Source organism: Cylas formicarius, unplaced genomic scaffold (genome assembly GCF_029955315.1).
Source record: "Cylas formicarius isolate icCylForm1 unplaced genomic scaffold, icCylForm1.1 PGA_scaffold_2__14_contigs__length_35257938, whole genome shotgun sequence".
NCBI classification, from domain to species: Eukaryota; Metazoa; Arthropoda; class Insecta; order Coleoptera; family Brentidae; genus Cylas; species Cylas formicarius.
The window spans coordinates 8,097,332-8,122,071 of NW_026844319.1; the positions used below are offsets into that span (position 1 = coordinate 8,097,332).

A 24,740-nucleotide genomic window follows, 5' to 3' on the forward strand; every position below is an offset into this window, starting at 1 on the left:
TTTGGCTATAATCTTCCGTAAATCAAGGGCGAAAACCAATTATTTGTCCCAAAAGAAGGTGTTTTAAGTATATATCTGCATTTCTAAGGTAGATTTGGGTACAATAAGAGGCGAAAAAGCAGATTCTGACTAAGATTTTATCGAAATCGGCAACTATTTGTCTCAGAAAGGTTGCCTTACGTCGAAATCTAATAGTTTATTAAGGTTTTCGTTACTAAAATGCCCAAAGACACCGATTTTGACTAGAATTTGAAAGATATTGACATGAATATATAACTGTTTGTATCAAAAAATGATAGTTTAAACTGATATTTGCAGTTTTGATGCGGTTTTAGATACGACATGTATCGAAGAAGCCGATTTTGACTGGAATCTGTTTAAAATGACAAAGAAAAACCTATTATCAATTCAAGGAAGTGAATTTTTAAGTAGTTATCTGCACTTTTAATGTAGATTTCAGTTCGCTAAGTTATGAAAATGCATGTTTTGGCTATAATCTTCCGTAAATCAAGGGCGAAAACCAATTATTTGTCCCAAAAGAAGGTGTTTTAAGTATATATCTGCATTTCTAAGGTAGATTTGGGTACAATAAGAGGTGAAAAAGCAGATTCTGACTAAGATTTTATCCAAATCGGCAACTATTTGACTCAGAATGGTTGCCTTACGTCGAAATCTAATAGTTTATTAAGGTTTTCGTTACTAAAGTGCCCAAAGACGCCGATTTTGACTAGAATTTGAAAGATATTGACATGAATATATAACTGTTTGTATCAAAAAATGATAGTTTAAACTGATATTTGCAGTTTTGATGCGGTTTTAGGTACGATATGAGTCGAAGAAGCCGATTTTGACTGGAATCTGTTTAAAATGACAAAGAAAAACCTATTATCAATTCAAGGAAGTGAATTTTTAAGTAGTTATCTGCAGTTTTAATGTAGATTTCAGTTCGCTAAGTTATGAAAATGCATGTTTTGGCTATAATCTTCAGTAAATCAAGGGCGAAAACCAATTATTTGTCCCAAAAGAAGTTGTTTTAAGTATATATCTGCATTTCTAAGGTAGATTTGGGTACAATAAGAGGCGAAAAAGCAGATTCTGACTAAGATTTTATCCAAATCGGCAACTATTTGACTCAGAATGGTTGCCTTACGTCGAAATCTAATAGTTTATTAAGGTTTTCGTTACTAAAGTGCCCAAAGACGCCGATTTTGACTAGAATTTGAAAGATATTGACATGAATATATAACTGTTTGTATCAAAAAATGATAGTTTAAACTGATATTTGCAGTTTTGATGCGGTTTTAGGTACGATATGAGTCGAAGAAGCCGATTTTGACTGGAATCTGTTTAAAATGACAAAGAAAAACCTATTATCAATTCAAGGAAGTGAATTTTTAAGTAGTTATCTGCAGTTTTAATGTAGATTTCAGTTCGCTAAGTTATGAAAATGCATGTTTTGGCTATAATCTTCCGTAAATCAAGGGCGAAAACCAATTATTTGTCCCAAAAGAAGGTGTTTTAAGTATATATCTGCATTTCTAAGGTAGATTTGGGTACAATAAGAGGCGAAAAACAGATTCTGACTAAGATTGTATCGAAATCGGCAACTATTTGACTCAGAATGGTTGCCTTACGTCGAAATCTAATAGTTTATTAAGGTTTTCGTTATTAAAATGCCCAAAGACGCCGATTTTGACTAGAATTTGAATGATATTGACATGAATATATAACTGTTTGTATCAAAAAATGATAGTTTAAACTGATATTTGCAGTTTTGATGCGGTTTTAGATACGACATGTATCGAAGAAGCCGATTTTGACTGGAATCTGTTTAAAATGACAAAGAAAAACCTATTATCAATTCAAGGAAGTGAATTTTTAAGTAGTTATCTGCACTTTTAATGTAGATTTCAGTTCGCTAAGTTATGAAAATGCATGTTTTGGCTATAATCTTCCGTAAATCAAGGGCGAAAACCAATTATTTGTCCAAAAGAAGGTGTTTTAAGTATATATCTGCATTTCTAAGGTAGATTTGGGTACAATAAGAGGCGAAAAAGCAGATTCTGACTAAGATTTTATCGAAATCGGCAACTATTTGACTCAGAAAGGTTGCCTTACGTCGAAATCTAATAGTTTACCATGGTTTTCGTTACTAAAATGCCCAAAGACGCCGATTTTGACTAGAATTTGAAAGATATTGACATGAATATATAACTGTTTGTATCAAAAAATGATAGTTTAAACTGATATTTGAAGTTTTGATGCGGTTTTAGATACGATATGAATCGAAGAAGCCGATTTTGACTGGAATCTGTTTAAAATGACAAAGAAAAACCTATTATCAATTCAAGGAAGTGAATTTTTAAGTAGTTATCTGCAGTTTTAATGTAGATTTCAGTTCGCTAAGTTATGAAAATGCATGTTTTGGCTATAATCTTCCGTAAATCAAGGGCGAAAACCAATTATTTGTCCCAAAAGAAGGTGTTTTAAGTATATATCTGCATTTCTAAGGTAGATTTGGGTACAATAAGAGGCGAAAAAGCAGATTCTGACTAAGATTTTATCGAAATCGGCAACTATTTGTCTCAGAAAGGTTGCCTTACGTCGAAATCTAATAGTTTATTAAGGTTTTCGTTACTAAAATGCCCAAAGACACCGATTTTGACTAGAATTTGAAAGATATTGACATGAATATATAACTGTTTGTATCAAAAAATGATAGTTTAAACTGATATTTGCAGTTTTGATGCGGTTTTAGATACGACATGTATCGAAGAAGCCGATTTTGACTGGAATCTGTTTAAAATGACAAAGAAAAACCTATTATCAATTCAAGGAAGTGAATTTTTAAGTAGTTATCTGCACTTTTAATGTAGATTTCAGTTCGCTAAGTTATGAAAATGCATGTTTTGGCTATAATCTTCCGTAAATCAAGGGCGAAAACCAATTATTTGTCCCAAAAGAAGGTGTTTTAAGTATATATCTGCATTTCTAAGGTAGATTTGGGTACAATAAGAGGCGAAAAAGCAGATTCTGACTAAGATTTTATCCAAATCGGCAACTATTTGACTCAGAATGGTTGCCTTACGTCGAAATCTAATAGTTTATTAAGGTTTTCGTTACTAAAGTGCCCAAAGACGCCGATTTTGACTAGAATTTGAAAGATATTGACATGAATATATAACTGTTTGTATCAAAAAATGATAGTTTAAACTGATATTTGCAGTTTTGATGCGGTTTTAGGTACGATATGAGTCGAAGAAGCCGATTTTGACTGGAATCTGTTTAAAATGACAAAGAAAAACCTATTATCAATTCAAGGAAGTGAATTTTTAAGTAGTTATCTGCAGTTTTAATGTAGATTTCAGTTCGCTAAGTTATGAAAATGCATGTTTTGGCTATAATCTTCAGTAAATCAAGGGCGAAAACCAATTATTTGTCCCAAAAGAAGTTGTTTTAAGTATATATCTGCATTTCTAAGGTAGATTTGGGTACAATAAGAGGCGAAAAAGCAGATTCTGACTAAGATTTTATCGAAATCGGCAACTATTTGACTCAGAAAGGTTGCCTTACGTCGAAATCTAATAGTTTATTAAGGTTTTCGTTACTAAAATGCCCAAAGACGCCGATTTTGACTAGAATTTGAGAGATATTGACATGAATATATAACTGTTTGTATCAAAAAATGATAGTTTAAACTGATATTTGCAGTTTTGATGCGGTTTTAGATACGATATGAATCGAAGAAGCCGATTTTGACTGGAATCTGTTTAAAATGACAAAGAAAAACCTATTATCAATTCAAGGAAGTGAATTTTTAAGTAGTTATCTGCAGTTTTAATGTAGATTTCGGTTCGCTAAGTTATGAAAATGCATGTTTTGGCTATAATCTTCCGTAAATCAAGGGCGAAAACCAATTATTTGTCCCAAAAGAAGGTGTTTTAAGTATATATCTGCATTTCTAAGGTAGATTTGGGTACAATAAGAGGCGAAAAAGCAGATTCTGACTAAGATTTTATCGAAATCGGCAACTATTAGACTCAGAATGGTTGCCTTACGTCGAAATCTAATAGTTTATTAAGGTTTTCGTTACTAAAATGCCCAAAGACGCCGATTTTGACTAGAATTTGAAAGATATTGACATAAATATATAACTGTTTGTATCAAAAAATGATTGTTTAAACTGATATTTGCAGTTTTGATGCGGTTTTAGGTACGATATGAGTCGAAGAAGCCGATTTTGACTGGAATCTGTTTAAAATGACAAAGAAAAACATATTATCAATTCAAGGAAGTGAATTTTTAAGTAGTTATCTGCAGTTTTAATGTAGATTTCAGTTCGCTAAGTTATGAAAATGCATGTTTTGGCTATAATCTTCCGTAAATCAAGGGCCAAAACCAGTTATTTGTCCCAAAAGAAGGTGTTTTAAGTATATATCTGCATTTCTAAGGTAGATTTGGGTACAATAAAAGGCGAAAAAGCAGATTCTGACTAAGATTTTATCGAAATCGGCAACTATTTGACTCAGAATGGTTGCTTTACGTCGAAATCTAATAGTTTATTAAGTTTTTCGTTACTAAAATGCCCAAAGACGCCGATTTTGACTAGAATTTGAAAGATATTGACATGAATATATAACTGTTTGTATCAAAAAATGATAGTTTAAACTGATATTTGCAGTTTTGATGCGGTTTTAGATACGATATGAATCGAAGAAGCCGATTTTGACTGGAACCTGTTTAAAATGACAAAGAAAAACCTATTATCAATTCAAGGAAGTGAATTTTTAAGTAGTTATCTGCAGTTTTAATGTAGATTTCAGTTCGCTAAGTTATGAAAATGTATGTTTTGGCTATAATCTTCCGTAAATCAAGGGCCAAAACCAGTTATTTGTCCCAAAAGAAGGTGTTTTAAGTATTTATCTGCATTTCTAAGGTAGATTTGGGTACAATAAGAGGCGAAAAAGCAGATTCTGACTAAGATTTTATCGAAATCGGCAACTATTTGACTCAGAATGGTTGCCTTACGTCGAAATCTAATAGTTTATTAAGGTTTTTGTTACTAAAATGCCCAAAGACGCCGATTTTGACTAGAATTTGAAAGATATTGACATGAATATATAACTATTTGTATCAAAAAATGATAGTTTAAACTGATATTTGCAGTTTTGATGCGGTTTTAGATACGATATGAATCGAAGAAGCCGATTTTGACTGGAATCTGTTTAAAATGACAAAGAAAAACATATTATCAATTCAAGGAAGTGAATTTTTAAGTAGTTATCTGCAGTTTTAATGTAGCTTTCAGTTCGCTAAGTTATGAAAATGCATGTTTTGGCTATAATCTTCCGTAAATCAAGGGCAAAAACCAGTTATTTGTCCCAAAAGAAGGTGTTTTAAGTATATATCTGCATTTCTAAGGTAGATTTGGGTACAATAAGAGGCGAAAAAGCAGATTCTGACTAAGATTTTATCGAAATCGGCAACTATTAGACTCAGAATGGTTGCCTTACGTCGAAATCTAATAGTTTATTAAGGTTTTCGTTACTAAAATGCCCAAAGACGCCGATTTTGACTAGAATTTGAAAGATATTGACATAAATATATAACTGTTTGTATCAAAAAATGATTGTTTAAACTGATATTTGCAGTTTTGATGCGGTTTTAGGTACGATATGAGTCGAAGAAGCCGATTTTGACTGGAATCTGTTTAAAATGACAAAGAAAAACATATTATCAATTCAAGGAAGTGAATTTTTAAGTAGTTATCTGCAGTTTTAATGTAGATTTCAGTTCGCTAAGTTATGAAAATGCATGTTTTGGCTATAATCATCCGTAAATCAAGGGCCAAAACCAGTTATTTGTCCCAAAAGAAGGTGTTTTAAGTATATATCTGCATTTCTAAGGTAGATTTGGGTACAATAAGAGGCGAAAAAGCAGATTCTGACTAAGATTTTATCCAAATCGGCAACTATTTGACTCAGAATGGTTGCCTTACGTCGAAATCTAATAGTTTATTAAGGTTTTCGTTACTAAAGTGCCCAAAGACGATGATTTTGACTAGAATTTGAAAGATATTGACATGAATATATAACTGTATGTATCAAAAAATGATAGTTTAAACTGATATTTGCAGTTTTGATGCGGTTTTAGATACGATATGAATCGAAGAAGCCGATTTTGACTGGAACCTGTTTACAATGACAAAGAAAAACCTATTATCAATTCAAGGAAGTGAATTTTTAAGTAGTTATCTGCAGTTTTAATGTAGATTTCAGTTCGCTAAGTTATGAAAATGCATGTTTTGGCTATAATCTTCCGTAAATCAAAAATGTCGAAATCTCGAAAACGGCTCATCGGATCGAAAAACGCACGAAATTTTCGCCAACAAAGGGGTCGCTTCTCACCCCCCTTTACCCTTAGAAGGCATTTTCTCCGATTTTTTTTTTCAAAAATTACAAAATTCGAGGGGGTAAATTTTGGAGGGGGGGGTTGAGACTTTGCCAGTCGATTCCCCACGCCGAGTCGGCCGGTCCACCTAGTCAATGACGCCGAGGCCGGTACGAAAATTCGCTTATTTTTCGCCTCCGACGCACCGTTTCCGAGATACGGCCCTTTTTCGAAATTTTTTTTTCCATTTTAAAATGGCTATATCTCGAAAACGGTTCGTTTTTTGAGAAAACCGAGCAATTTTTTGCCCTATTAGGGACGGTTTACCACCCCATTTTACGGGAATCCGGTATCGGTTTCCCCATTTTCTTGATTTTGGTACCCCCGCCGGCAACCTATTATCAATTCAAGGAAGTGAATTTTTAAGTAGTTATCTGCAGTTTTAATGTAGATTTCAGTTCGCTAAGTTATGAAAATGCATGTTTTGGCTATAATCTTCCGTAAATCAAGGGCGAAAACCAATTATTTGTCCCAAAAGAAGGTGTTTTAAGTATATATCTGCATTTCTAAGGTAGATTTGGGTACAATAAGAGGCGAAAAAGCAGATTCTGACTAAGATTTTATCGAAATCGGCAACTATTTGACTCAGAATGGTTGCCTTACGTCGAAATCTAATAGTTTATTAAGGTTTTCGTTACTAAAATGCCCAAAGACGCCGATTTTGACTAGAATTTGAAAGATATTGACATGAATATATAACTGTTTGTATCAAAAAATGATAGTTTAAACTGATATTTGCAGTTTTGATGCGGTTTTAGGTACGATATGTGTCGAAGAAGCCGATTTTGACTGGAATCTGTTTAAAATGACAAAGAAAAACCTATTATCAATTCAAGGAAGTGAATTTTTAAGTAGTTATCTGCAGTTTTAATGTAGATTTCAGTTCGCTAAGTTATGAAATTGCATGTTTTGGCTATAATCTTCCGTAAATCAAGGGCGAAAACCAATTATTTGTCCCAAAAGAAGGTGTTTTAAGTATATATCTGCATTTCTAAGGTAGATTTGGGTACAATAAGAGGCGAAAAAGGAGATTCTGACTAAGATTTTATCGAAATCGGCAACTATTTGACTCAGAAAGGTTGCCTTACGTCGAAATCTAATAGTTTATTAAGGTTTTCGTTACTAAAATGCCCAAAGACGCCGATTTTGACTACAATTTGAAAGATATTGACATGAATATATAACTGTTTGTATCAAAAAATGATAGTTTAAACTGATATTTGCAGTTTTGATGCGGGTTTAGGTACGATATGAATCGAAGAAGCCGATTTTGACTGGAATCTGTTTAAAATGACAAAGAAAAACCTATTATCAATTCAAGGAAGTGAATTTTTAAGTAGTTATCTGCAGTTTTAATGTAGATTTCAGTTCGCTAAGTTATGAAAATGCATGTTTTGGCTATAATCTTCCGTAAATCAAGGGCGAAAACCAATTATTTGTCCCAAAAGAAGGTGTTTTAAGTATATATCTGCATTTCTAAGGTAGATTTGGGTACAATAAGAGGCGAAAAACAGATTCTGACTAAGATTGTATCGAAATCGGCAACTATTTGACTCAGAATGGTTGCCTTACGTCGAAATCTAATAGTTTATTAAGGTTTTCGTTATTAAAATGCCCAAAGACGCCGATTTTGACTAGAATTTGAATGATATTGACATGAATATATAACTGTTTGTATCAAAAAATGATAGTTTAAACTGATATTTGCAGTTTTGATGCGGTTTTAGATACGACATGTATCGAAGAAGCCGATTTTGACTGGAATCTGTTTAAAATGACAAAGAAAAACCTATTATCAATTCAAGGAAGTGAATTTTTAAGTAGTTATCTGCACTTTTAATGTAGATTTCAGTTCGCTAAGTTATGAAAATGCATGTTTTGGCTATAATCTTCCGTAAATCAAGGGCGAAAACCAATTATTTGTCCAAAAGAAGGTGTTTTAAGTATATATCTGCATTTCTAAGGTAGATTTGGGTACAATAAGAGGCGAAAAAGCAGATTCTGACTAAGATTTTATCGAAATCGGCAACTATTTGACTCAGAAAGGTTGCCTTACGTCGAAATCTAATAGTTTACTATGGTTTTCGTTACTAAAATGCCCAAAGACGCCGATTTTGACTAGAATTTGAAAGATATTGACATGAATATATAACTGTTTGTATCAAAAAATGATAGTTTAAACTGATATTTGCAGTTTTGATGCGGTTTTAGATACGATATGAATCGAAGAAGCCGATTTTGACTGGAATCTGTTTAAAATGACAAAGAAAAACCTATTATCAATTCAAGGAAGTGAATTTTTAAGTAGTTATCTGCAGTTTTAATGTAGATTTCAGTTCGCTAAGTTATGAAAATGCATGTTTTGGCTATAATCTTCCGTAAATCAAGGGCGAAAACCAATTATTTGTCCCAAAAGAAGGTGTTTTAAGTATATATCTGCATTTCTAAGGTAGATTTGGGTACAATAAGAGGCGAAAAAGCAGATTCTGACTAAGATTTTATCGAAATCGGCAACTATTTGTCTCAGAAAGGTTGCCTTACGTCGAAATCTAATAGTTTATTAAGGTTTTCGTTACTAAAATGCCCAAAGACACCGATTTTGACTAGAATTTGAAAGATATTGACATGAATATATAACTGTTTGTATCAAAAAATGATAGTTCAAACTGATATTTGCAGTTTTGATGCGGTTTTAGATACGACATGTATCGAAGAAGCCGATTTTGACTGGAATCTGTTTAAAATGACAAAGAAAAACCTATTATCAATTCAAGGAAGTGAATTTTTAAGTAGTTATCTGCACTTTTAATGTAGATTTCAGTTCGCTAAGTTATGAAAATGCATGTTTTGGCTATAATCTTCCGTAAATCAAGGGCGAAAACCAATTATTTGTCCCAAAAGAAGGTGTTTTAAGTATATATCTGCATTTCTAAGGTAGATTTGGGTACAATAAGAGGCGAAAAAGCAGATTCTGACTAAGATTTTATCCAAATCGGCAACTATTTGACTCAGAATGGTTGCCTTACGTCGAAATCTAATAGTTTATTAAGGTTTTCGTTACTAAAGTGCCCAAAGACGCCGATTTTGACTAGAATTTGAAAGATATTGACATGAATATATAACTGTTTGTATCAAAAAATGATAGTTTAAACTGATATTTGCAGTTTTGATGCGGTTTTAGGTACGATATGAGTCGAAGAAGCCGATTTTGACTGGAATCTGTTTAAAATGACAAAGAAAAACCTATTATCAATTCAAGGAAGTGAATTTTTAAGTAGTTATCTGCAGTTTTAATGTAGATTTCAGTTCGCTAAGTTATGAAAATGCATGTTTTGGCTATAATCTTCAGTAAATCAAGGGCGAAAACCAATTATTTGTCCCAAAAGAAGTTGTTTTAAGTATATATCTGCATTTCTAAGGTAGATTTGGGTACAATAAGAGGCGAAAAAGCAGATTCTGACTAAGATTTTATCGAAATCGGCAACTATTTGACTCAGAAAGGTTGCCTTACGTCGAAATCTAATAGTTTATTAAGGTTTTCGTTAATAAAATGCCCAAAGACGCCGATTTTGACTAGAATTTGAGAGATATTGACATGAATATATAACTGTTTGTATCAAAAAATGATAGTTTAAACTGATATTTGCAGTTTTGATGCGGTTTTAGATACGATTTGAATCGAAGAAGCCGATTTTGACTGGAATCTGTTTAAAATGACAAAGAAAAACCTATTATCAATTCAAGGAAGTGAATTTTTAAGTAGTTATCTGCAGTTTTAATGTAGATTTCGGTTCGCTAAGTTATGAAAATGCATGTTTTGGCTATAATCTTCCGTACATCAAGGGCGAAAACCAATTATTTGTCCCAAAAGAAGGTGTTTTAAGTATATATCTGCATTTCTAAGGTAGATTTGGGTACAATAAGAGGCGAAAAAGCAGATTCTGACTAAGATTTTATCGAAATCGGCAACTATTAGACTCAGAATGGTTGCCTTACGTCGAAATCTAATAGTTTATTAAGGTTTTCGTTACTAAAATGCCCAAAGACGCCGATTTTGACTAGAATTTGAAAGATATTGACATAAATATATAACTGTTTGTATCAAAAAATGATTGTTTAAACTGATATTTGCAGTTTTGATGCGGTTTTAGGTACGATATGAGTCGAAGAAGCCGATTTTGACTGGAATCTGTTTAAAATGACAAAGAAAAACATATTATCAATTCAAGGAAGTGAATTTTTAAGTAGTTATCTGCAGTTTTAATGTAGATTTCAGTTCGCTAAGTTATGAAAATGCATGTTTTGGCTATAATCTTCCGTAAATCAAGGGCCAAAACCAGTTATTTGTCCCAAAATAAGGTGTTTTAAGTATATATCTGCATTTCTAAGGTAGATTTGGGTACAATAAAAGGCGAAAAAGCAGATTCTGACTAAGATTTTATCGAAATCGGCAACTATTTGACTCAGAATGGTTGCTTTACGTCGAAATCTAATAGTTTATTAAGTTTTTCGTTACTAAAATGCCCAAAGACGCCGATTTTGACTAGAATTTGAAAGATATTGACATGAATATATAACTGTTTGTATCAAAAAATGATAGTTTAAACTGATATTTGCAGTTTTGATGCGGTTTTAGATACGATATGAATCGAAGAAGCCGATTTTGACTGGAACCTGTTTAAAATGACAAAGAAAAACCTATTATCAATTCAAGGAAGTGAATTTTTAAGTAGTTATCTGCAGTTTTAATGTAGATTTCAGTTCGCTAAGTTATGAAAATGCATGTTTTGGCTATAATCTTCCGTAAATCAAGGGCCAAAACCAGTTATTTGTCCCAAAAGAAGGTGTTTTAAGTATTTATCTGCATTTCTAAGGTAGATTTGGGTACAATAAGAGGCGAAAAAGCAGATTCTGACTAAGATTTTATCGAAATCGGCAACTATTAGACTCAGAATGGTTGCCTTACGTCGAAATCTAATAGTTTATTAAGGTTTTCGTTACTAAAATGCCCAAAGACGCCGATTTTGACTAGAATTTGAAAGATATTGACATAAATATATAACTGTTTGTATCAAAAAATGATTGTTTAAACTGATATTTGCAGTTTTGATGCGGTTTTAGGTACGATATGAGTCGAAGAAGCCGATTTTGACTGGAATCTGTTTAAAATGACAAAGAAAAACATATTATCAATTCAAGGAAGTGAATTTTTAAGTAGTTATCTGCAGTTTTAATGTAGATTTCAGTTCGCTAAGTTATGAAAATGCATGTTTTGGCTATAATCTTCCGTAAATCAAGGGCCAAAACCAGTTATTTGTCCCAAAAGAAGGTGTTTTAAGTATATATCTGCATTTCTAAGGTAGATTTGGGTACAATAAGAGGCGAAAAAGCAGATTCTGACTAAGATTTTATCCAAATCGGCAACTATTTGACTCAGAATGGTTGCCTTACGTCGAAATCTAATAGTTTATTAAGGTTTTCGTTACTAAAGTGCCCAAAGACGCCGATTTTGACTAGAATTTGAAAGATATTGACATGAATATATAACTGTATGTATCAAAAAATGATAGTTTAAACTGATATTTGCAGTTTTGATGCGGTTTTAGATACGATATGAATCGAAGAAGCCGATTTTGACTGGAACCTGTTTACAATGACAAAGAAAAACCTATTATCAATTCAAGGAAGTGAATTTTTAAGTAGTTATCTGCAGTTTTAATGTAGATTTCAGTTCGCTAAGTTATGAAAATGCATGTTTTGGCTATAATCTTCCGTAAATCAAAAATGTCGAAATCTCGAAAACGGCTCATCGGATCGAAAAACGCACGAAATTTTCGCCCCCAAAGGGTCGCTTCTCACCCCCCTTTACCCTTAGAAGGCATTTTCTCCGATTTTTTTTTTCAAAAATTACAAAATTCGAGGGGGTAAATTTTGGAGGGGGGGGTTGAGACTTTGCCAGTCGATTCCCCACGCCGAGTCGGCCGGTCCACCTAGTCAATGACGCCGAGGCCGGTACGAAAATTCGCTTATTTTTCGCCTCCGACGCACCGTTTCCGAGATACGGCCCTTTTTCGAAATTTTTTTTTCCATTTTAAAATGGCTATATCTCGAAAACGGTTCGTTTTTTGAGAAAACCGAGCAATTTTTTGCCCTATTAGGGACGGTTTACCACCCCATTTTACGGGAATCCGGTATCGGTTTCCCCATTTTCTTGATTTTGGTACCCCCGCCGGCAACCTATTATCAATTCAAGGAAGTGAATTTTTAAGTAGTTATCTGCAGTTTTAATGTAGACTTCAGTTCGCTAAGTTATGAAAATGCATGTTTTGGCTATAATCTTCCGTAAATCAAGGGCGAAAACCAATTATTTGTCCCAAAAGAAGGTGTTTTAAGTATATATCTGCATTTCTAAGGTAGATTTGGGTACAATAAGAGGCGAAAAAGCAGATTCTGACTAAGATTTTATCGAAATCGGCAACTATTTGACTCAGAATGGTTGCCTTACGTCGAAATCTAATAGTTTATTAAGGTTTTCGTTACTAAAATGCCCAAAGACGCCGATTTTGACTAGAATTTGAAAGATATTGACATGAATATATAACTGTTTGTATCAAAAAATGATAGTTTAAACTGATATTTGCAGTTTTGATGCGGTTTTAGGTACGATATGTGTCGAAGAAGCCGATTTTGACTGGAATCTGTTTAAAATGACAAAGAAAAACCTATTATCAATTCAAGGAAGTGAATTTTTAAGTAGTTATCTGCAGTTTTAATGTAGATTTCAGTTCGCTAAGTTATGAAAATGCATGTTTTGGCTATAATCTTCCGTAAATCAAGGGCGAAAACCAATTATTTGTCCCAAAAGAAGGTGTTTTAAGTATATATCTGCATTTCTAAGGTAGATTTGGGTACAATAAGAGGCGAAAAAGCAGATTCTGACTAAGATTTTATCGAAATCGGCAACTATTTGACTCAGAATGGTTGCCTTACGTCGAAATCTAATAGTTTATTAAGGTTTTCGTTACTAAAATGCCCAAAGACGCCGATTTTGACTAGAATTTGAAAGATATTGACATGAATATATAACTGTTTGTATCAAAAAATGATAGTTTAAACTGATATTTGCAGTTTTGATGCGGTTTTAGATACGATATGAATCGAAGAAGCCAATTTTGACCGGAATCTGTTTAAAATGACAAAGAAAAACCTATTATCAATTCAAGGAAGTGAATTTTTAAGTAGTTATCTGCAGTTTTAATGTAGATTTCAGTTCGCTAAGTTATGAAAATGCATGTTTTGGCTATAATCTTCCGTAAATCAAGGGCGAAAACCAATTATTTGTCCCAAAAGAAGGTGTTTTAAGTATATATCTGCATTTCTAAGGTAGATTTGGGTACAATAAGAGGCGAAAAAGCAGATTCTGACTAAGATTTTATCGAAATCGGCAACTATTTGACTCAAGATGGTTGCCTTACGTCGAAATCTAATAGTTTATTAAGGTTTTCGTTACTAAAATGCCCAAAGCGCCGATTTTGACTAGAATTTGAAAGATATTGACATGAATATATAACTGTTTGTATCAAAAAATGATAGTTTAAACTGATATTTGCAGTTTTGATGCGGTTTTAGATACGATATGAATCGAAGAAGCCGATTTTGTCTGGAATCTGTTTAAAATGACAAAGAAAAACCTATTATCAATTCAAGGAAGTGAATTTTTAAGTAGTTATCTGCAGATTTAATGTAGATTTCAGTTCGCTAAGTTATGAAAATGCATGTTTTGGCTATAATCTTCCGTAAATCAAGGGCGAAAACCAATTATTTGTCCCAAAAGAAGGTGTTTTAAGTATATATCTGCATTTCTAAGGTAGATTTGGGTACAATAAGAGGCGAAAAAACAGATTCTGACTAAGATTTTATCGAAATCGGCAACTATTTGACTCAGAAAGGTTGTCTTACGTCGAAATCTAATAGTTTATTAAGGTTTTCGTTACTAAAATGGCCAAAGACGCCGATTTTGACTAGAATTTGAGAGATATTGACATGAATATATAACTGTTTGTATCAAAAAATGATAGTTTAAACTGATATTTGCAGTTTTGATGCGGTTTTAGGTACGATATGAGTCGAAGAAACCGATTTTGACTGGAATCTGTTTAAAATGACAAAGAAAAACCTATTATCAATTCAAGGAAGTGAATTTTTAAGTAGTTATCTGCAGTTTTAATGTAGATTTCAGTTCGCTAAGTTATGAAAATGCATGTTTTGGCTATAATCTTCCGTAAATCAAGGGCGAAAACCAATTATTTGTCCCAAAAGAAGGTGTTTTAAGTATATATCTGCATTTCTAAGGTAGATTTGGGTACAATAAGAGGCGAAAAAGCAGATTCTGACTAAGATTTTATCGAAATCGGCAACTATTTGACTCAGAAAGGTTGCCTTACGTCGAAATCTAATAGTTTATTAAGGTTTTCGTTACTAAAATGCCCAAAGACGCCGATTTTGACTAGAATTTGAAAGATATTGACATGAATATATAACTGTTTGTATCAAAAAATGATAGTTTAAACTGATATTTGCAGTTTTGATGCGGTTTTAGATACGATATGAATCGAAGAAGCCGATTTTGACTGGAACCTGTTTAAAATGACAAAGAAAAACCTATTATCAATTCAAGGAAGTGAATTTTTAAGTAGTTATCTGCAGTTTTAATGTAGATTTCAGTTCGCTAACTTATGAAAATGCATGTTTTGGCTATAATCTTCCGTAAATCAAGGGCGAAAACCAATTATTTGTCCCAAAAGAAGGTGTTTTAAGTATATATCTGCATTTCTAAGGTAGATTTGGGTACAATAAGAGGCGAAAAAGCAGATTCTGACTAAGATTTTATCGAAATCGGCAACTATTTGACTCAGAATGGTTGCCTTACGTCGAAATCTAATAGTTTATTAAGGTTTTCGTTACTAAAATGCCCAAAGACGCCGATTTTGACTAGAATTTGAAAGATATTGACATGAATATATAACTGTTTGTATCAAAAAATGATAGTTTAAACTGATATTTGCAGTTTTGATGCGGTTTTAGGTACGATATGAGTCGAAGAAGCCGATTTTGACTGGAATCTGTTTAAAATGACAAAGAAAAACCTATTATCAATTCAAGGAAGTGAATTTTTAAGTAGTTATCTGCAGTTTTAATATAGATTTCAGTTCGCTAAGTTATGAAAATGCATGTTTTGCCTATAATCTTCCGTAAATCATGGGCGAAAACCAATTATTTGTCCCAAAAGAAGGTGTTTTAAGTACATAAGAGGCGAAAAAGCAGATTCTGACTAAGATTTTATCGAAATCGGCAACTATTTGACTCAGAATGGTTGCCTTACGTCGAAATCTAATAGTTTATTAAGGTTTTCATTACTAAAATGCCCAAAGACGCCGATTTTGACTAGAATTTGAAAGATATTGACATGAATATATAACTGTTTGTATCAAAAAATGATAGTTTAAACTGATATTTGCAGTTTTGATGCGGTTTTAGATACGATATGAATCGAAGAAGCCGATTTTGTCTGGAATCTGTTTAAAATGACAAAGAAAAACCTATTATCAATTCAAGGAAGTGAATTTTTAAGTAGTTATCTGCAGTTTTAATGTAGATTTCAGTTCGCTAAGTTATGAAAATGCATGTTTTGGCTATTATCTTCCGTAAATCAAGGGCGAAAACCAATTATTTGTCCCAAAAGAAGGTGTTTTAAGTATATATCTGCATTTCTAAGGTAGATTTGGGTACAATAAGAGGCGAAAAAGCAGATTCTGACTAAGATTTTATCGAAATCGGCAACTATTTGACTCAGAAAGGTTGCCTTACGTCGAAATCTAATAGTTTATTAAGGTTTTCGTTAATAAAATGCCCAAAGACGCCGATTTTGACTAGAATTTGAGAGATATTGACATGAATATATAACTGTTTGTATCAAAAAATGATAGTTTAAACTGATATTTGCAGTTTTGATGCGGTTTTAGATACGATATGAATCGAAGAAGCCGATTTTGACTGGAATCTGTTTAAAATGACAAAGAAAAACCTATTATCAATTCAAGGAAGTGAATTTTTAAGTAGTTATCTGCAGTTTTAATGTAGATTTCAGTTCGCTAAGTTATGAAAATGCATGTTTTGGCTATAATCTTCCGTAAATCAAGGGCGAAAACCAATTATTTGTCCCAAAAGAAGGTGTTTTAAGTATATATCTGCATTTCTAAGGTAGATTTGGGTACAATAAGAGGCGAAAAAGCAGATTCTGACTAAGATTTTATCGAAATCGGGAACTATTAGACTCAGAATGGTTGCCTTACGTCGAAATCTAATAGTTTATTAAGGTTTTCGTTACTAAAATGCCCAAAGACGCCGATTTTGACTAGAATTTGAAAGATATTCAGAGTTCAAGTTTTAAATTTTAAATCGAGGTAGGCTCGCAATACTCTATACGATGCCGGCGGGGGTACCAAAATCAAGAAAATGGGGAAACCGATACCGGATTCCCGTAAAATGGGGTGGTAAAGCGTCCCTATAAGGGCAAAAAATTACTCCGTTTTCCCAAAAAACGAATCGTTTTCGAGTTATGGCCATTTTAAAATCGAAAAAAAAAAAAACGAAAAAGGGCCGTATCTCGGTAACGGTGCGTCGGAGGCGAAAAATAAGCGAATTTTCGTACCGAGCTCAATATAATGCGCGTAGAGTGGTGCGGATTCGTAACCGCTATAGCCTGGTAGGTTTCCGACGTTCCTCCTATCCATTCAAGTTTTAAATTTTAAATCGAGGTAGGCTCGCAATACTCTATACGATGCCGGCGGGGGTACCAAAATCAAGAAAATGGGGAAACCGATACCGGATTTCCGTAAAATGTGGTGGTAAAGCGTCCCCTATGGGGCAAAAAATTGCTCGGTTTTCTCAAAAAACGAACCGTTTTCGAGATATAGCCATTTTAAAATCGAAAAAAAATTTCGAGAAAGGGCCGTATCTCGGTAAGGGTGCGTCGGAGGCGAAAAATAAGCGAATTTTCGTACCGAGCTCTATATAACGCGCGTAGAGTGGTGCGGATTCGTAACCACTATAGCCTGGTAGGTTTCCGACGTTCCTCATATCCATTCAAGTTTTAAATTTTAAATCGAGGTAGGCTCAATAGGCTCAAAGTACAATAAGAGGCGAAAAAGCAGATTCTGACTAAGATTTTATCGAAATCGGCAACTATTTGACTCAGAATGGTTGCCTTACGTCGAAATCTAATAGTTTATTAAGGTTTTCGTTACTAAAATGCCCAAAGACGCCGATTTTGACTAGAATTTGAAAGATATTGACATGAATATATAACTGTTTGTATCAAAAAATGATAGTTTAAACTGATATTTGCAGTTTTGATGCGGTTTTAGGTACGATATGAGTCGAAGAAGCCGATTTTGACTGGAATCTGTTTAAAATGACAAAGAAAAACCTATTATCAATTCAAGGAAGTGAATTTTTAAGTAGTTATCTGCAGTTTTAATGTAGATTTCAGTTCGCTAAGTTATGAAAACGCATGTTTTGGCTATAATCTTCCGTAAATCAAGGGCGAAAACCAATTATTTGTCCCAAAAGAAGGTGTTTTAAGTATATATCTGCATTTCTAAGGTAGATTTGGGTACAATAAGAGGCGAAAAAGCAGATTCTGACTAAGATTTTATCGAAATCGGCAACTATTTGACTCAGAATGGTTGCCTTACGTCGAAATCTAATAGTTTATTAAGGTTTTCGTTACTAAAATGCCCAAAGACGCCGATTTTGACTAGAATTTGAAAGATATTGACATGAATATATAACTGTTTGTATCAAAAAATGATAGTTTAAACTGATATTTGCAGTTTTGATGCGGTTTTAGATACGATATGAATCGAAGAAGCCGATTTTGTCTGGAATCTGTTTAAAATGACAAAGAAAAACCTATTATCAATTCAAGGAAGTGAATTTTTAAGTAGTTATCTGCAGTTTTAATGTAGATTTCAGTTCGCTAAGTTATGAAAATGCATGTTTTGGCTATAATCTTCCGTAAATCAAGGGCGAAAACCAATTATTTGTCCCAAAAGAAGGTGTTTTAAGTATATATCTGCATTTCTAAGGTAGATTTGGGTACAATAAGAGGCGAAAAAACAGATTCTGACTAAGATTTTATCGAAATCGGCAACTATTTGACTCAGAAAGGTTGCCTTACGTCGAAATCTAATAGTTTATTAAGGTTTTCGTTACTAAAATGCCCAAAGACGCCGATTTTGACTAGAATTTGAGAGATATTGACATGAATATATAACTGTTTGTATCAAAAAATGATAGTTTAAACTGATATTTGCAGTTTTGATGCGGTTTTAGATACGATATGAATCGAAGAAGCCGATTTTGACTGGAATCTGTTTAAAATGACAAAGAAAAACCTATTATCAATTCAAGGAAGTGAATTTTTAAGTAGTTATCTGCAGTTTTAATGTAGATTTCAGTTCGCTAAGTTATGAAAATGCATGTTTTGGCTATAATCTTCCGTAAATCAAGGGCGAAAACCAATTATTTGTCCCAAAAGAAGGTGTTTTAAGTATATATCTGCATTTCTAAGGTAGATTTGGGTACAATAAGAGGCGAAAAAGCAGATTCTGACTAAGATTTTATCGAAATCGGCAACTATTTGACTCAGAATGGTTGCCTTACGTCGAAATCTAATAGTTTATTAAGGTTTTCGTTACTAAAATGCCCAAAGACGCTGATTTTGACTAGAATTTGAATGATATTGACATGAATATATAACTGTTTGTATCAAAAAATGATAGTTTAAACTGATATTTGCAGTTTTGATGCGGTTTTAGGTACGATATGAGTCGAATAAGCCGATTTTGACTGGAATCTGTTTAAAATGACAAAGAAAAACCTATTATCAATTCAAGGAAGTGAATTTTCAAAACTGCAAATATCAGTTTAAACTATCATTTTTTGATACAAACAGTTATACATTCATGTCAATATCTTTTAAATTCTAGTCAAAATCGGCGTCTTTGGGCATTTTAGTAACGAAAACCTTAATAAACTATTAGATTTCGACGTAAGGCAACCATTCTGAGTCTAATAGTTGCCGATTTCGATAAAATCTTAGTCAGAATCTGCTTTTTCGGCTCTTATTGTACCCAAATCTACCTTAGAAATGCAGATATATACTTAAAACACCTTCTTTTGGGACAAATAATTGGTTTTCGCCCTTGATTTACGGAAGATTATAGCCAAAACATGCATTTTCATAACTTAGCGAACTGAAATCTACATTAAAACTGCAGATAACTACTTAAAAATTCACTTCCTTGAATTGATAATAGGTTTTTCTTTGTCATTTTAAACAGATTCCAGTCAAAATCGGCTTCTTCGATTCATATCGTATCTAAAACCGCATCAAAACTGCAGTTCGCTAAGTTATGAAAATGCATGTTTTGGCTATAATCTTCCGTAAATCAAGGGCGAAAACCAATTATTTGTCCCAAAAGAAGGTGTTCTGAGTATATATCTGCATTTCTAAGGTAGATTTGGGTACAATAAATGTATTTTGATCGCAATAGGCGCGAGATTTTACGTGAAACTGACGATATTGCATTACCTGAAGTGATGTTGTGCCCGCCCACTAAAACCGAAAACGTGTTGCGATCTCTATTGTAGACGCAATGACCGGCGGTCAACACGAAAAATTCAGAGATTATGCTAGCCCCGCAAATTATGATGAAAGGGTTCAGATTTACCAGCCCCGCCATCGAAGGGTACTCGTTGACGCCCGTTTCTTGTCCTCCAAGGATTGTAGCCTAAAAAACGTACGTTTTGCCATGTGAAATTCGAAATTTCATCGGCATGGCCTACAATAAATTCAATGAAATATAAAACGTTTCAAGAACGGCGGGAAGAAGTGCAATTTAATTTTGCTGCTGGAAAAGCTATTCGGAAGAATGTGAACCAATCAGTAATGGCATTTAAATTTAAACAGCTATATTTCAATCCAAAGAAGATTGTTGCGTAAAAATTGAACAGGTGTTTGGCAGGGTAATTCATTTTATTATTCAAAATAAAACAATCAACCTTAATTACTTTTTCAAAAATAGAAGTGTTTTCTAAAGTTGCAGCTATATATACGTTCTTTTCCTACTTTAGTTTGCAAAATAGAAAGTGCGTTAAATAAGTCTTTAATTTTATTTATAATAGGGTCAATAATTTTTAATTTTGAGAAACTCGAATTTTCGAAATCTTGTAAAATTATTAGAACTTCATATTTGTTAATGACCTATACCAATACATCTTTATTAAACATTGAAATCTCTCTATAAGCTGATTTTTAAACATTTAGACCTATTTGATTAATTTCCTATTCTAGTTATTTGTCATTTTGACACACTTGTTGGAAGGTTTGGTTAAATTTCTCAAGAAAGATAAGAGCTAAAGAATTAAGGAAGCGGCGTAAACATCTAATCGTTTTGCTGTCAGCTAGAAACAAATAATAGACCGGTATATACGGGTTACAAATAAAATTTATTGATTTATTGATTATATATTTACGTCTCAGTATAAATTCATAGAGTCAAAAAGACGATGCCTGATTGACATAATTTTTTCAATACCTTCTCTTTTGTTCAGGAAATTTAGAAAATCCGAAAATTCTTCTACTTGAAAATCCATGTATTTGTCCCTGCCGGTGAAACGAGCACCAGTGTTGTAAATTTTAAACAGCATGTTTTCCTTGATCCTAATAACGCCAGTAGACATTTCCTTTTTTTTGCTGAGTTGAGTACACTTTTTGAGTCACGGTTGATTTAGGAGTTTTGGACTATACGCCAAAAATTTATACAGATCGATCCCTTCTTGCGAAGGTGTACCCGTCACTAGACACAGTAGAATTAATACTTTTTGGAATTATCGCTGCGGTAGCTGCTACTATTGAAAGCAATCTTTGCCATTCGCCGAGATAATGGGATACAGCCAACTCCATTCTTCCGACCAAACGTCATTTTTAAAACAAACGTACACTGTTAATAAAACATTTTGAGCACTTAACTGAGACGATTTAATTTAATGTTCTTATTTTTATAACACTAAATCAAAGCGGACATTTATTTTGTGGAGGCAGGTTTAAATTGTTTTCCTGCTTATTAAATAACCTATGCCACATAACCAGCGAGTCGTATGATATCACGCCCGAAGTTCATCAACGTTGCTTATTTGCTCGCTTTGCGTTAGTCTGTTTTACATATGCCGGTCGACATAAAATTGCAAATTTTGAAAGCATACCTTTTTATTGTTTTTTCATATAGGAATTTGAGCACATAATCAATGAAATAATAATACAGATTTTCGTAAGGCACACAGGTGTAATCTACCGTTCATATGGAAGGTGCACACATATTAACAATCAAAGGTCGGGATACCTGTAGTTGTTCGATCTTCGAAGTCAAAAATCTGTTTTTGCTTGCCCTTTTAGGTGCACAGTGTGAACCAACCGCGTAATCAATTCGTCGATAAGGTTTATAATCTATAAGGTATTTTAATCCGTGGTGAAAACGCTTGAGCCAAGGTACGCAATATACGCTTCGCTCTCTGCGGCTTGTAAGTAAGTAAGTAGATTTCCGTCATAAATTGCAATCTCTTTAGCGACGAAACCTACAGCGTCCTTTAGATTAAAACCTTGAATATCTAACGCCACTATCCGCGTGATGACAACCGCCAAAAATGTACTGTTTCGCCGAATATTTTGTGGCAAATTTTTTGAACATATAATTTGCCAATCTTTTTAAAAACCGTTGAATTTGTTTTACTATTTCAGTTAGCGGATTCTAACTAAATACTTCGTCATGTAAAATGAGACAGTAAACCGATGTATCCTTTTGGATATTAGCGCTAGTTTCAAATTCAATTCGCATTACTACAAAACCATTTTGATGAGAACCATCGATGTGTGTAATGGGACATTTTTCTTTGCTACGTGTGAAAATTGCCTCGTTCGATGTTCCGTAATAAGAGTGCCAAAAATTAGCAACCATATCAACTAGAGTCGAATACTTGTTTTTTCTTTTAAAATGGTTCCGAATTTAAAAATACTTTTATATTAGTTAAATTGACGTCATCAATTTTTTTTCTACTTTTCTACTTGGATAATGATTTGCGTCTGTAGTTTATTTTTTGTTTCTACGGACCACGTACGAGTTGTGGTTTCAATAATTTCCCAAGATCCATTGTTATCTCTTTATTAGACTCCATGATTTTCGTTAGAGCAAGTTCTTCGGCATTATTTGTCATAAATTTTGGAATTTTCCACCGCGTCTAAATCGTTACTGGTTCGTATTAAAGCCGGGTAGTGGATATTATGAATCTATCACTGATAAATGCCCGCATTTGTAAGAACTGGACTTTTGTTTGGTTGAATAATTGTAATATATGAAGAAAGCCTTAGTTTTGTATTTTATATAGCTCACCCAATCAATTCCCCGTTCAGTTAAAAAAAATTCCGCATTCTTTAATTTGATTTTTTTGCTGCAGATTATCACGCATAAAAACGCCTCTGAAATGCTGAATTTTCTCCAAACGAAGAGTGCTTTTGCTTTATTCCTTTGCCAAGTCTTATCCTTTAAGATCTTGTGTGGTTCGTGTCTCCTCGTTAAATCGTTAGACTGAGAATATGCTATATCGTGCTCTTTACAAGCAGCTTCTATGGTATTTATACCAGAATCACCTTTATTTATTCTTTTTTGTAAATGGGTACCCAATTCGCTGAATAGGCGACCACTATTACTATGCAGTCCGATAGTAAGTTTGTTTATAAGTTTATTTACCAATCCTGAACCTTTCGACCCGTTTCGATGTACAATAATCAGAGTGTTAGGAAATAGTGTTTCTAAATATTTAGGTATTATGCTATAAATACTTTTGCAGGTTCCTGTTAATGTCTCAGTCGAAATGTGAGTAAAAAAGCAAGCCTTTTCTTTGCCCGTAAAAAACGACGATGCAAAGAGTTCGAGCTGCGAATTTCAAAAGCACCCCCATCACTTTAGAGGTAATTGCAACAGGGCACTTAAATTCGGGTAAAACCAACGTCATATTTGGCCGAACATCCTGGAATGCAAATAGATTTGAAAACATTGACTTATATTCCAAATCCCCGTAACAGCCAAAATACGTGTATTAATACGTAATACGTATATTGGCTCAAGTACACATTAAGCACAGGAAGCTTGGTTACGATCGATCGTTTACAAATAGCTCTTGCAAACAAATGTATCTATAATTGGGTACTTTATCTCTACCCTAACTGAGCTCTTTAATTTATATTGATATTTAAATTGAAATTTGTATTTAATAGGTATAAAATTAACCGAAACGTAAATAGAGGCTTATCTGTGATCCTCCAGTTACCAATTATGGGGATTGAGTGCATAAATTTATAACAATATAATGCCCTTATATTTCAAAGCATGGCACATCACCAGAAATGGTTCTACTTTCAAACAGATTTAGCCTTGGTCTGTCCGTTAAAGCGTCTGTCTAGAAATCAGATTCTCCAAGGCAGCGTAGGTTCGAAACCTACCTACTGCAAATGGCCATTGTTTTGCTTGAAATATATATTTTTTAATTAACAGCTCAGCCCAGAAATTTTTCTCAAATATTTGAATTGAGTACATAAATTTATAAAAATATAATGGACTTATATTTCAACGCATGGCACATCACCAGAAATAGTTCTACTTTCAAACAGATTTAGCCCTGGTCTGTCGGTTAAGCCGTCTGACTAGAAATCAGATTCTCTATGGCAGCGTAGTTTCGAAACCCACCTACTACAAACGGCCATTGTTTTGCTTGAAATATATAATTTTTAATTAACAGCTCAGAACAGAAATTTTTCTTAAATATGGGGATTGAGTACATAAATTTATAAAAATATAATTTACTTATATTTCAACGCATGGCACATCACCAGAAATAGTTCGACTTTTAAACAGATTTAGCCTTGGTCTGCCTGTTAAGGCGTCTGACTAGAAATCAGATTCTCTATCAGCATCGGTTCGAAACCTACCTACTGCAAACGACTATTGTTTTGCTTGAAATATAATTTTCGTAAATAGCAGCTTATCCCAGAAAATTTTGTCAATTATTTGGATTGAGTTCATAAATTTAAAATAATATAATGCCCTTATACTTCAAATGGCACATCACCAGAAATAGTTCTACTTTCAAACAGATTTAGCCCTGGTCTGTCG

At 33.3% G+C, this 24,740-nt stretch overlaps 1 protein-coding gene across 1 annotated transcript in view; it reads right to left on the minus strand.

Moving 5' to 3' along the window:
* The window catches only part of LOC132698615 (clotting factor G beta subunit-like), a 34,786-nt gene extending 13,528 nt beyond the window's left edge, over nt 1–21,258 (minus strand). Inside the window, exons 1-2 of the mRNA XM_060664808.1 lie at nt 21,160–21,258; nt 20,108–20,306 (exon numbers count right to left, since the gene is read on the minus strand). Of these exons, the coding sequence (XP_060520791.1) occupies nt 20,108–20,306; nt 21,160–21,258 (298 nt within the window). The remainder of the gene's footprint in view (nt 1–20,107; nt 20,307–21,159) is intronic.
* Nucleotides 21,259–24,740: the final 3,482 nt, after the last annotated feature.